The sequence below is a fragment of the Peromyscus californicus genome, unplaced genomic scaffold (assembly GCF_007827085.1).
Source record: "Peromyscus californicus insignis strain IS unplaced genomic scaffold, ASM782708v3 Scaffold_9__1_contigs__length_137607984, whole genome shotgun sequence".
In the NCBI taxonomy this organism is placed as follows: Eukaryota; Metazoa; Chordata; class Mammalia; order Rodentia; family Cricetidae; genus Peromyscus; species Peromyscus californicus.
Window position 1 is genome coordinate 64,458,544 of NW_026294617.1, and position 13,252 is coordinate 64,471,795.

A 13,252-nucleotide genomic window follows, 5' to 3' on the forward strand; every position below is an offset into this window, starting at 1 on the left:
AATCCTTATCTTCATGGTTGTACATGAAACATGACCAACTGAGCCTTCACCAAGCCCCACAGTTTGAGAATGTTTTAGCATTTAAGAAGTAAGCACAGATTATTAATAAAAGGTAAGCCCCAGAAGATTCTCTTGGCTTACATGCTCTTCCAAAGACTGCCAGAGGAAAAAAAAAAGAAGTGGGAAGTTAGAAAGAGAGCCTGGCATCATCTATGTTTTTTTGTTTTCAACTACTGGGTGGGGAAAACTTCTTCATTTAAAAAATGCTTTATTTCATATATGGAAGAATAACGGCATAGATCTAAGCCCTTAGGGAAGTTTGTGTTATCAGAGAGAATGTGTTACTTAAAACCTTATTACTGTATTGACATAGTGTACTGGTGTTTTTCTAATAATTGGTGTGAACAAATCTCAAGCCTTTCTTTATCAACATTTAGGCTAATCTAAGAACTTGAGCACTAGGCTCACACAAGAAACTTGGGATCAGTGGCATTGTTCTCACTGTAAGTAAATACCAATAAAATCATCTAGAGTAAAGCCTCAGATTCCTGATAGGAGATTAATGAGCGTTTTCTTTGCTCTTAAAATACTGCTCTTCTTGATTCGCTCGCTCAGTCTACCAAATACAACTGTCCTAGGGAGATGCTCACCCTGTGGAGATGCTCACCCTGTGGAGAGTAACCTCTGTCATTTTCGGAAGTGTGAGTGTGCCATCCTTCTTCCTTCCCACAGCTGGCACTCTATGTACTTTCATTCCTGGAACCCAAGGACCTGCTGCAAGCGGCTCAGACTTGTCGATACTGGAGGATTTTGGCCGAGGACAACCTTCTCTGGAGAGAGAAATGTAAAGAAGAGGGTAAGGTTCAAAATCACATAGAGAATGTGTTTCTACCCTGCAGAGACAAGTAGACAGAATAACTTTCCTGTGCAGGGAAAATAAATCGCTGGCTCAGTGGTACCTGCCAGAGTGAGTCTGTGTCTATTCACTTCCTTGATCTCAACAGCGAAGGAGTCCACCTGATTTAAAGGAAACCACATTTAGCAATTAATACCCATATAATTGAGTATTGTATCCATTCCTCCCATAAATACTTGATGGTCACCCCCCATGAACTGGACATTCATAAATGCTGAGAAGAGTGTACTGTTTGACATCTTCCTTCTGACATGGACCTTATATTCTTGAAGCATAGTTTGGTTTGGTTTGAACCCCCTTTCTTAGGAAGGGAGTAAGTATCTTCCATATTGATCAAAGGGAAGACCTTCTGTTTTGCAAACAAGCATCTAGAAAAGTAATCATTTTGGAGAAAAAAATTGCTTCTGAAAAGCAAAATGTTAGAGGAAAAAACTGGTAGTGCTGTATTGTATAGAGGATGCTCTCTGCGTAGCTGTGTGGCCAGGTGGAAAGCATTGGTAATAGTGAGGCTTAGTGAAGACTTGAGGGGAAGAGCTTGGGGGTTTCTTGCTAAGCCTGGTCCTGAAGTCAACTTCTGGCTGCTCTCGGATTAATCAGTAAAATCTTCTTTCTCAAGCATCTCCATATGTAAACTAGGGTTAATCAACTCTGCTTTACCTTCTTTCTCAGAATCTTGTTTCCTCCTTAAGACAGGGTCTCTACAGCCCTGGCTGTCTGAGAAATCGAAAGGTAGACCAGGCTGGCCTTGAACTAATGAAGATCTACTTTCCTCTGCCTCCTGAGTACTGGGATTAAAGGTGTGTGCTGCCATGCCCAGCTTCAGAATCATTTTTAAATGTCCTTTAACTATGTTTGCTAAAAATGATTCTGAACAGCTTGGTCTACACAACAAGTTCCAGGACTGCATAGTAACACCCTGTCTCAATATGCATACATATATACATACATACATGCATACATACATGTATACATACATTACCCGAGGTAATGGTGTGCATCTGTAATCATACTACTTGAGAGAGAGAGGCAGGATTACTGAAAGGCATCTTGGTTTACATAGTGAGTTCCAGGACAGTATCATTTAAGTCATTTTGTTGTGTGTGATCCAGTGATATTCTCCCCATTCTTTCTTTCCTGTTGCCTACATGCTTTATCTCTGTAAATATACTATTCTAGGAACCTGTGATAAGTAAAATTATACAATGTTTATCCTTTTATAATTGCCTTATTCACTTAGCAATACGTCTTCAAGGTTCATGTCACAGTGTGTATCCTACATGCCCTTTGTTAAAGCCGAACAGCATTCTATTGTGTGTATTGCTGTATTTGGTGTTTTGGACAGACACCTGGACTGCTTCCAACTTTTGGCTAACTGAATAATATCAGTATGAGCATGGGTGTATAGATACCTGTTCACATCTCTCTTTTTAGTTCTTTTGAGTATACAAGCAGAAGTTAAAAGTGCTACATTCTGTGTTACGTTTGTGTTTTTGAGGAGTCCCTGTACTAATTTCCACAGTGGTGGTACCATTTTACATTCACCCGAGCAGTACACACTCATTCCTATCTTTGTGTCCACACCAGCACCGCCTTTGTGAGTAGGAGAAGTAATAGTGAGTACCGAAGTACCATACCAAATGCAGACTCGCTGCCGTATGGCGCAGTGACCGTGTTAGAAGTTAGGAGACACTACCTCACTTGTGCTAAGCAGAAAAAAACAAGATCTTTATAAAATGTGTAATTTTTATTAGTGGTAAAAGGACTTATTCTCTTGAACTCTTTGATACTTTAGGAATTGATGAACCGTTGCACATCAAGAGAAGAAAAATAATCAAGCCAGGTTTTATACACAGCCCATGGAAGAGTGCGTACATCAGACAGCACAGGATTGATACCAACTGGAGACGAGGAGAACTCAAGTCTCCCAAGGTAACAGAAATCTTCAGTCAGTAGGAGTACCTGATCCGGCTCTTCTCCTGCTGGCCTGAAGGATACTTGCTGCCTGCCTTCTGGGAAAGAAAGCTGGCTGGATTTTAAAATTAACTCAAAGTGTAGCTAACAGTGCTCTTTTATTTCTCGTTTCTTTAATCTGTTAATTTTATTGGAATCAAAGATGAGTTGATCTGGGCATGAGGGCTTGTGCTTGTACTCAAGAAGTACTCAATCCCTGTACTCAAGAAACTGAGGCAGGAGGATAGCTGTGAGTTTAAGGCCAACCTGGGCAACATACTGAGCTCTAGGCCAACCTGTGCTATGGTATGAGACCTGGTCTCAAGAAAATCTCCCAAAAAGGATGAATTAAGAGGAAGTGAATTTGTTCTGGACCACTCTGCATGACATTGCTATTATTAATTATCATTATTACTTTTTAGAAATATCAGTTTTGTTTTTTGTGGATTTTTCTGTGTTTTGCTTTTTATAATTTGAAGCAGAAGTCTCATTTTCTGTCTTAGAATATTATTTCAGATATATAAGTGGTAGAAATCCTCAATTCATAAACTTTTATAACAAAAAATTAGCCAATTTTGGGAGGCATTATTTTATATGCCAGCATTAACTGGCATAATTTTTAGGTTGAAAAAAAATGTTATTTGTTATTCCTCTGTTTCTAGGTGCTTTATTTTTTGAAGTGTTAAAAGTTGCCCACACAGAGCCCAGTCCTCTTCCTCCTCTTTTTATTGTTTTAATTCTGAGCTGAGGTTTGCCTAGGTTATCCAGGTTGGCCTGGAGCTCGCTTGGTAGCCCAAGATATGCTGTATATTTTATATAAATTTCATTCTAAAAGTAGATTACAGATTACTGTTCTGACACATAAACCGTTCTTGCTTTCACTGGTATTTGTGTGTATGTGTGTGTGTGTGTGTGTCCTTGCATGTACCCATGCACACACACAGGCCAGAGAAGGATATCAGCTTTCCTGTTCTCATTCTCTGTCTGACTTACTTCTTTGAGATGGAGTCTCTTCCTGATCCTGGAGCTAGGCTGGCCACCATAAGCTCCAGCAGTTCTCCTGTCGCCACACTCCACAGTGTCCGGGTTACAGGCCTATGTGTGACTCTGCCCAGTTTTTATGTGAGTTCTGGGGATCTGGCCCCAGGTCCCGTATATCTGAACCATCTCTGCAGCACTTCACTGTATTTTAAAGCATGTGATGTAATGCCATAAATGTGATTTGTACGTTTTTCTTACAGGTGCTGAAAGGGCATGATGACCATGTGATCACATGCCTACAGTTCTGTGGTAACCGCATAGTTAGTGGGTCTGATGACAACACTTTAAAAGTTTGGTCAGCAGTCACTGGCAAAGTAAGTTCACTTCTTTCCACACTTCCTGTTTTGTTGTTGTTTTGTGTGTGCAGTCACAGTAAAAGAGGGGTTTGATCCTCCACTGTTGTGATACCAAACATCAGGCTGCCTTTAGAAATGTTACATTGGCATGGTGGCAGTGGTGTTTTCTTCATTTCAATAGTCTGTTGTCTTTGTCACCTAGATAGTCTAAGATTTCTCAGATGCACATCCTCTTCTCTGAGCTTACTTCTCACCTTGCCCATGTGAATTAGCATCATTATCCCCAACATCTTCCAAATATGACTGAGTGATTTGTAAGTTTCCTTAGAAACTGCTTTGTGGCTGAGCTATCTATAATTTAGAAGTCAAGTAAATCCTGTTAATCTAAAGTTGTCCCGGTCTTGAATCGTAAGGGAATGAAGCAGGGGAGGTTTTAAATACTGGGTTGAAAAGCCAAGTAGTCCAAGCAGTGGCTTTATTTCACATAGCATTCCTTAAGGAGTCTCTAGTGAACATTGACTTTATCTGTCCAAAAGAGAGTATTTTCATGAATTAAGTAATCGACCATTTAAAAGGTAAGAGAAAAATTGAGAAAAATCTATGTTTTTAAAAACATCTTTTGCTGTGTTGTTCCTTGGACAAGAATCTTATAAATACTCAAAGCAGATGTTAAATTTTCAAAGCAGCTACATGTTTCCAGGATATAATATTAGTTTTGGACTTATCTCAGAGTCTCAGTGTCTGTCTTTACATGTCTAGAGTAGCATGGCCAGCCCCTAACTACCGCCTTCAGGCAGACGGGTGAACGTGGTATGTGGCCACACCCAACCCTCTTGGCATTCTTGCCTTGGTTCTCTTCCGTGGGAGACACCCTGCTGCAGCTTTAATATTTTTCAGTCATGGCGGCCAGGCTAGAGCTGTTGAACCTGCTTGCATTTTATTGTGTTTGCTTTTGGTCATGTCTTATGCTTTGTAACCTACAATTCTTTTTAAATAGTTTACTTCATTTTATTATTTTATGTGTGTAAGTATTTACCTGTATGTATGTATGTATGTATGTATGTATGTATGTATGTATGTATGCGTGCATGCCAGGTGCCCTTGGAGACCAGAAGAGGGTGTCAGATTCCCTGGCACCGGAGTTATAGGTGATTGTGGGGCACTAGGTGCTGAGAATCAAACCCAGGTCCCTGAAAGAGCAGCCAGTCCTCTTAGCCACTGAGCCATCTTTCCAGCCCTGTCATGCTAATCTTCTGTCTCATCTGGTGTTTGCTTTGTCCGCACTGTAGCTCAGTGGTATGTGCATGTATAAGCATGTATTGCTACGAGATAAACAGTTCGGTAATAATGGCGTCATAGAGCGTTGCTGTGCAAAATGCTTTCCTAGTGCTCTAATAAAGTTGAATAAGTAAAATTTATTCTAGACTTTAGTGAGATATTAGTATATTCTTTGACTTGCTTTCATTTCTACCTAAAATTAATCATCTGAAGTGTTTTTCCAGTGTCTAAGAACGTTAGTGGGACACACCGGTGGAGTATGGTCATCACAGATGAGAGACAATATCATCATTAGTGGGTCCACTGACAGGACTCTCAAAGTTTGGAATGCTGAGACTGGAGAGTGTATACACACTTTATATGGGCACACTTCCACCGTACGCTGTATGCATCTCCATGAAAAGAGGTAAGGGAAATCCCATTATGGTGGGGACTTTCACTTCTCTTACTTGTGAATTTGAGATTCATATAGTGCTAATGAGCTCTTAAAGTAGACACTAACGATTAAAGTGCAGTGTTCCTAAGTTAGGAAGGTCTGGTTATATTGGCTTAAAATTGGAGGATTGTCTTACAGTGTCCTTCTTCAGATGACGGTATAGCCTTTTTCCCTGAAGCTCTGCTCTCCATTCCCTTTGTTGATGATTTGATGATTCATCATCTTCCAACAAAAATTATTTTCTTTTTTGATAATCACATTTATGTTATGCAAGAGCAACAAATTCAGTCACTGAGACTCCTGGCCTATGAGTCCTTGAGTGACCCACCCACGTTGCCCCCACTCGATCACATCCCTGGAACTAGACAAACACTGCAGTCCAGGGCTTTGATTTTTTCTCATTACCTGTCATCTGAACTATCAGAGCTCTCAGATGTGGTCTTGCCTCTGCACAGCTGACAGAGAACCCTGGTATTAGGATAGCCTACTACTACTGCCCACCAAATCACCGGGGAACTTCCAGTCCCGTTTTCAGAGCGGTTGCAGCCAAGCCTGGTCTGCTTGTCCTCGCCTTCCCAGTGCCTCTGCCTGCTACTTTGATTTTGCCTGCAGTGCCCTTCTGCTAAAATCATGTCCTTCTGTTAACACATCTTCATGGCAGACAGCTAAAAATTGTGTGTTCTACTTCATTTGTCAAAAGATATTCTGTTGGCCTTATGTGATACATGCTGCTGCTAATCTTTGCACTGGGAATGTAGAAACAGGAGGATCCTTGAATTCACAGTTTTTAGAGGAGACCCTTCCTCCAAAAGAATGTATCTTAGAAGGGTCCTTACACTGAATCCACAGCAGCCGTGACCTACACTCTGTCCATAGTGCTTTTTTTTTTTAAATTCAGAACTGTTTTGGTAAGTAGACTGTCCCCTACAGTTGTGGTGTGTACAGGGGGCTCCTTTTGATTTTAATTTGAACCTGCTTTGCACAGTGTGTTGTGTGATTGAAATGTAAGGGATGAGTTTCAAGAGACCTTGCATTTCCTTTCTGGTTGCGTTCATTTTCCCACACGTCATCATTTCAGTGTGGAGACTGGCTTTTATCTCTTGGGAATGACATGAAGGTGCCTGGTTAGCAATCCAGAGGTAACTGCATGATTGTATCACTCTGGTTTCCAGAAGAGTATAATTTTATAACATTGAGCCAATTTCTGAAGGCATTTCTGGACTATCTTTAAAAGTCTGTGCATCAGCAGCTGTGAGCACATGTCTGAAGCTGACTTTTTTTTCTGCATGGGAAGTATAAGGGAACAGCCATAGTTTTATGAGTCCCAAATCATTTTACTTTCCCAAATACGTAGTAGGAATTCATAATTGAAATGTAATGAAATGACAAAGATCACAAAGTAAGTTTTGGGATGTTCTAAGTGAATACCACTGAGATCTGCATTGAGGGTTGAGCTGTATGTGCATGTTACCATTTCACTTCTAATCAAGATAGCTTGTGTGTATGGAGAGCTGTTTGCTTCTTGGATACAGTGCACTTGTTTCCAAACTGTGCCATGGAACCTTGAGGGGGAACCAAGTCCGTAAACCAGGGGGAACAACCAGATGAGCTTCTAGTCTTCCTCAGTTCCCATTCCAGGCAGAGTGACTCAGATAAATATTTGAAGGCATTAGGTAGGGTCTTTCTTCTGGAAATCTTTCTGTTGTGTTTAAGAAGAAGAAAAAGCAAACACTGTTTTACCTGTCGGGTGTGTTCATACTCTTCAGAATTCTAATACCTTGTTTTCTGTTCCCTCTCTGCAGAGTTGTTAGCGGTTCTCGAGATGCCACTCTTAGGGTTTGGGATATTGAGACCGGCCAGTGTTTACACGTCTTGATGGGTCATGTAGCAGCCGTCCGCTGTGTTCAATATGATGGCAGGAGGGTTGTTAGTGGAGCATATGATTTTATGGTGAAGGTGTGGGATCCAGAGACTGAGACCTGTCTACACACGTTGCAGGGACACACTAATAGAGTCTATTCATTACAGGTAAGACTGTGTCTCTCCCATCCCTTAGATGCTTTGCTGATGACTCATGAGATCGTTCTCCTCAGTTAGTTACTGCCAAGTTGCTGTTTATATATACCTTAAAATTAGCATGAAGAAAACATTAATTCCAAACTCATTTAACTGGTTTAATAGTTTCAATTTCTATGATCCATTTCTCTCAAAAACGCAGATATTTGTCTTGGAACCTGATACTTCAGGGATGTAAATTTTGCTATATTAATTAATAGTTAGATAGGTATTCTCATAGGAGAATACCTTGGATTTTAATAAACTCCTTAGCTGAGGATTAATTTGGCCAAAAGCTGCCCCTTTGCCTTGATAGCTAAAAGTTGATGGGCCATGTAATTGTGATTCCATCCCTATTTAAAGTGGCTGTGGAGCCTGTCTGCAGAAAACTACTAACTTGCCCAGGGCCATCGACTGGGAGCCATAGAGAGGTGAATTTGACTAGCCTGTTGTATTCCTTTAGACTTGAACTTCATATTTATTAATAGATTATGATATTTCAAGATCTTCAGTAACTAGACATAAAACGTGGGTTGCCTTTATTTCTGGAAATGCAGCATTTTCCATTTTAAAATATTTCCTGTTACATAATTTTCTTCCCAGTTACTTGCCTGTTAGTGATCAGCCGAGTAGAACAGGATCCCAGTGCTGACATTGCTGTTCTTAGGGCATTTGATTCTTAATTGATGATACTGCCCAAGTAATGAAATATCGATAGATGAGAAAAATATGAATTACTTTAGAAAAGATGATGCCTTCCAAGGGGAGGGAATTGTCTGCCTCTGTTGTTGCTACTTGTGGTGTGCTCAGAACTGTAGAGAATTTCGGATCTCAGAATACATAGCCAGTTATTAGATATGCCTCCTGGGGATTGGTAGGTGTTTGTTGGCTTTTAGTGTCCTTGGGAAGCTGAAGGAGAGGCTGCATCGCTTGTTTTTGTTACTAAAATGCCTCCTTCTAATTCCTGATAGAGTTATCTTTTGGGATATTTCCTAATCAGCAGTAAGTTCTTTTCTTTTTTTTTTTTCTCAAGACAGGGTTTCTCTGTGTAGTTTTGGTGCCTGTCCTGGATCTCACTCTATAGACCAGGCTGGCTTCAAACTCACAGAGATCAGCCTGGCTCTGGGATTAAAGGCGTGCGCCACCACCGCTGCCTGTCTGCAATAAGTTCTTGTAAACAACTTCATTTACAAACAGGTTTTAATGGAATTTACCTTTGAGCATCACGAAAGTTATCTGTGGCCCTTTTTCTGCCTTGGGTGCTGATAAGCACAGCTTTTGTCTCAAGCTCTGGCTTGGGCTTGCTATGGGCAAGACTCAGCTTTCTTACTGAATACATGGGATGTAGCTTCCAGCTGGGACCAGGTGATCTGAAAGAATGATGTTCATTTCAGGTGCTTCATTTTCTTTTTGAAGTTGTTTCTGCCTCGTGTTTGAACTGTTGGGCAGTTTTGTTCAGTTTTGATTCTTTTTTTTTTTTTTTTTAATTTTTAAGAGAATTTATGAAAAGTGTTTTGGAGACATGATCCACAAATTGGCATGATGGCATGCACATCAGCTTACCTGCGAGTTTATCCCAGTGCACTCCTTGTTCTGGCCTTACATGTTGCTGTATCCCCCTCCCCATTGTAAGGAACATCTACCAGCTGAAAGGAAAGATACCCATGTTTCTGTTCTAATACGCTGTGTCTGTTGTAGTTTGACGGCATCCATGTGGTGAGTGGATCTCTTGATACATCAATCCGAGTCTGGGATGTGGAGACAGGGAATTGTATTCACACGTTAACAGGACACCAGTCGTTAACAAGTGGAATGGAACTCAAAGACAATATTCTTGTCTCTGGGAATGCAGATTCTACAGTTAAAATCTGGGATATCAAAACAGGACAGTGTTTACAAACATTGCAAGGTAAGTATTGGCCCTCCCACAGCCATTTTCTTTCCAAATGTCATTGCTATTCAAGAGAGAACCTGTGTAGAACAGAGATTTGACCTCATGCAGAGTACTTAACTCCTGATGACTTTATGAAGGTTTGGCTTTCAAAACTAGGCCACCTTGAGAAATGGTTTTCAATTGTGTCTTTAATGTGAAAATTCTTACTCATTTCCTGCATGTTCAGTCGACTCTATTTAACCTTAACAATGAGAAGAAAGACTTGGCTGTCTCACAGAAGCAACACTTTTTTGACTGATCTTTATATTTTGAATTGAAGCATCTCTGATAGGAAATTACTTTGGCTTCCACTTAGCCAACTGCTTTAGTTGGGATGGGAAGGAGTAATGGTTCTCTCTGAAATAAAGAGATGCATGAGAAGGTTAATATTGGAGGCAAGCACCATTGGACTCTTTATGATTCACTTTTTTATATTTAGATGCAGCCCTTAGAAGGTTTGTTTGTTTTTAGTGAGGCCATCTGGAGGGCATCACGTGGTAGCCTTTGCCCATTAATTTTGCCTATTCTTGGGAAATTGGGGGTAGTACAAGTTCAGTTTTCTTCTTTGGCTGGTCTGTTCAGAGTGGTAGTGACAGGTTTGTCACATTCCTTTTTCCAACAGTAGAATGTATGAAGCCGCACTGCTTTGTGTCATTTCAGTAAAGCTCTCTTTCATAGAGCCAAAGAACAAGCTGTGTGCCTGTAACTAACCAGGCGTCCTGGGCGACAGGCCTGAAGGTTAGGGCTTCAGTTACAAATAGCTACCAGATTGTTTATATCCACGCTGGTCTTAAATACAACAAGGTGTCTAAATATGCAGCTTTTCAATGTTCAATTTCTTGTATGTTCTAACTAGAAGACAAGTCCTGTGCAAAAGCCCCTGACCATCGTTTCTAACTAGTAATTAAATCCCTGTGCTTTTGCCTAGGTCCCAACAAGCATCAGAGTGCTGTGACCTGTTTACAGTTCAACAAGAACTTTGTAATTACCAGCTCAGATGATGGAACTGTAAAACTCTGGGACTTGAAAACGGGTGAATTTATTCGAAACCTAGTCACATTGGAGAGTGGGGGGAGTGGGGGAGTTGTGTGGCGGATCAGAGCCTCCAATACCAAGCTGGTATGTGCAGTTGGGAGTCGGAATGGAACTGAGGAAACCAAGCTGTTGGTGCTGGACTTCGATGTGGACTTGAAGTGAGGGAGCAGACAAGATGAGTTTTGTCCAGCTGTGTAGACAATATACTCCCTACCCTTCCCCCTGCGCAAAAAACAAACAAACAAACAAACAAAAAACCTAAAAGGAAAAAAAAACAGAAAAGAAAAAAAAAGAAAAAAGAGAAAAAAAGAAAAGGAAAAAAAATCCCTTGTACTCAGTGGTGCAGGACGTTGGCTTGGGGCAACAGACTGCAGAGACCTACAGACTAAGAAGGTAAGAAGGATGAAAGAGACCGGAAACCGGAACTGACAGAGGCGGTGGCCATCGCAGCACCTACAGGCTTCATTTCTGACTGAGGGGCAGCTTTGCAAAACGAGACTTTCTAAACGCAACCAGGTGCAATTATTCTTGATTTTCTTCTCTAGTGGTCATTGGACAGAGCTACACCAAGATGTTGTCCGTCACCTAGAAAGGAGTGGCAATAATATCCAAACCCGTGCTGGTTCATCTTCTAATCAGAGAGCATCTGCAACAAAAGTCATTTTTCTGAAGTGGAAAACCTTAAAGAAATTACTGTGAATTGTTTTTGTACAGTTATCATGAAGCTTTCTTTTTATTTTCTTTTTTTCTTTTCCTTTTTCTTTTTTGTTTTTGTTTTTGTTTTTGTTTTTGCCAACCATTGCCAATGTCAGTCAATCACAGTATTAGCCTCTGTTAATCTATTTACTGTTGCTTCCATATACACTCTTCAGTGCATCCGTTGCTCGAAGTTGGCAAGTTGTCCTGGGTTCTGGGAGTCCTGAGATGGATCGAACTCTCGCTGCTGGTGCTAGAAGTAGGTCTTGAGATACGGGATCGTGTCCCACCCTGTACTGTACTCCAGTGGCCAAACTTATTTATGCTGCTAAAGGAAAGAAAGAAAAAGCAAATTATTTTTTTTTATTTTTTTTCTGCTGTGACGTTTTAGTCCCAGACTGAATTCCAAATTTGCTCTAGTTTGGTTACAGAAAAAAAGACTTTTTAAAGCCACTGAAACTTGAGCTGTCTGTGCCTCTAAGAGGCTGAGAATGGAAAAGTTTCAGATAATAAAGAGTGAAGTTTGCCTGCAAATAAAGAATCGAGAGTGTGTGCAAAGCTTATTTTCTTTTATCTGGGCAAAAATTAAAACACATTCCTTGGGACAGAGCCTGAGGTGCCTGTTCTGTGGAGAAACTTCTTTTTGAGGGCTGTGGTGAATGGATGAACGTACATAGTAAAACTGACAAGATATTTTAAAGATATATATAATACAAAATAAAGGAAAGTTGCTGGTCAGTCGTAGCATCTTACAGTATTTGGGAAAACAACTGTTACAGTTTCATTGCTCTGAGTAACTGACGTGAGAGGAACATTCGCTCTGTAGTGATGGCGTCACACGCAAACCAGCGCGATGAAGCAGCGCGATGAAGCATCGCGATGAACGGGAGTCAGATGGTCCGCCTCATTCACCAGGAGCCGTAACTCAAGCTGAACTGTGAAAGTGGTTAACACTGTATCCTAGGCAGTCTTTTTTTCCTCCTGTTTATTTTTTTGTTTGTTTTATTTATAGTCTGATTTAAAACAATCAGATTCAAGTTGGTTAATTTTAGTTATGTAACAACCTGACATGATGGAGGAAAACAACCTTTAAAGGGATTGTGTCTATGGTTTGATTCACTTAGAAATTTTATTTTCTTATAACTTAAGTGCAATAAAATGTGTTTTTTCATGTTACTGCGCCTATTTCTTCCACTTAGATAATACTGTTTCATTATAAATATATAGTGTTTGTGTCTACTGTTTTAGACAGTCGAGTTTTGGGTTCTTAGCATTCCCTTCATCGTGACATAGAAACCAGTGCTTCCAAGCTCAACCAAGAAGGAGGCACTGCGGATGTCCCCCTGCGCTGGCAGGGAGGCCACTCCACTGTGCTTACTTCCCTGTTTGCACTGGGTGCATAAACATGGCGTCTGCTTCCGTGGGCACCTCAAAGGTGGACCTGAGAGCTGCAGCTCAAGCTGTGTAGGTAATGCCTCAGATTAACCATCGTGATGGCAGGATCCAACCTGTTTTCAAAAAACCGAATTCATGCAGCCTTTGATGAAATTCTAGCAAACTGAAATGATTTGGGAGGGAAATGCCCTTTTGGGTTTTGGTATGGTTTTTTTTGTTTG

The 13,252-nt window shown here is 40.7% G+C and overlaps 1 protein-coding gene across 7 annotated transcripts in view; it reads left to right on the plus strand.

Moving 5' to 3' along the window:
- Nucleotides 1–12,812, plus strand: part of Fbxw7 (F-box and WD repeat domain containing 7) — a 178,461-nt gene extending 165,649 nt beyond the window's left edge. For 6 of the 7 annotated variants that reach the window (XM_052732307.1, XM_052732311.1, XM_052732306.1 and 3 more), the window contains 7 exons: nucleotides 733–856; nucleotides 2,709–2,845; nucleotides 4,108–4,221; nucleotides 5,706–5,887; nucleotides 7,720–7,945; nucleotides 9,671–9,881; nucleotides 10,834–12,812. In XM_052732307.1, the coding sequence (XP_052588267.1) occupies nucleotides 733–856; nucleotides 2,709–2,845; nucleotides 4,108–4,221; nucleotides 5,706–5,887; nucleotides 7,720–7,945; nucleotides 9,671–9,881; nucleotides 10,834–11,102 (1,263 nt within the window). In that variant the 3' untranslated portion in view covers nucleotides 11,103–12,812. The other variant, XM_052732313.1, reaches the window with a different exon arrangement.
- The last annotated feature ends 440 nt before the right edge of the window (nucleotides 12,813–13,252 follow it).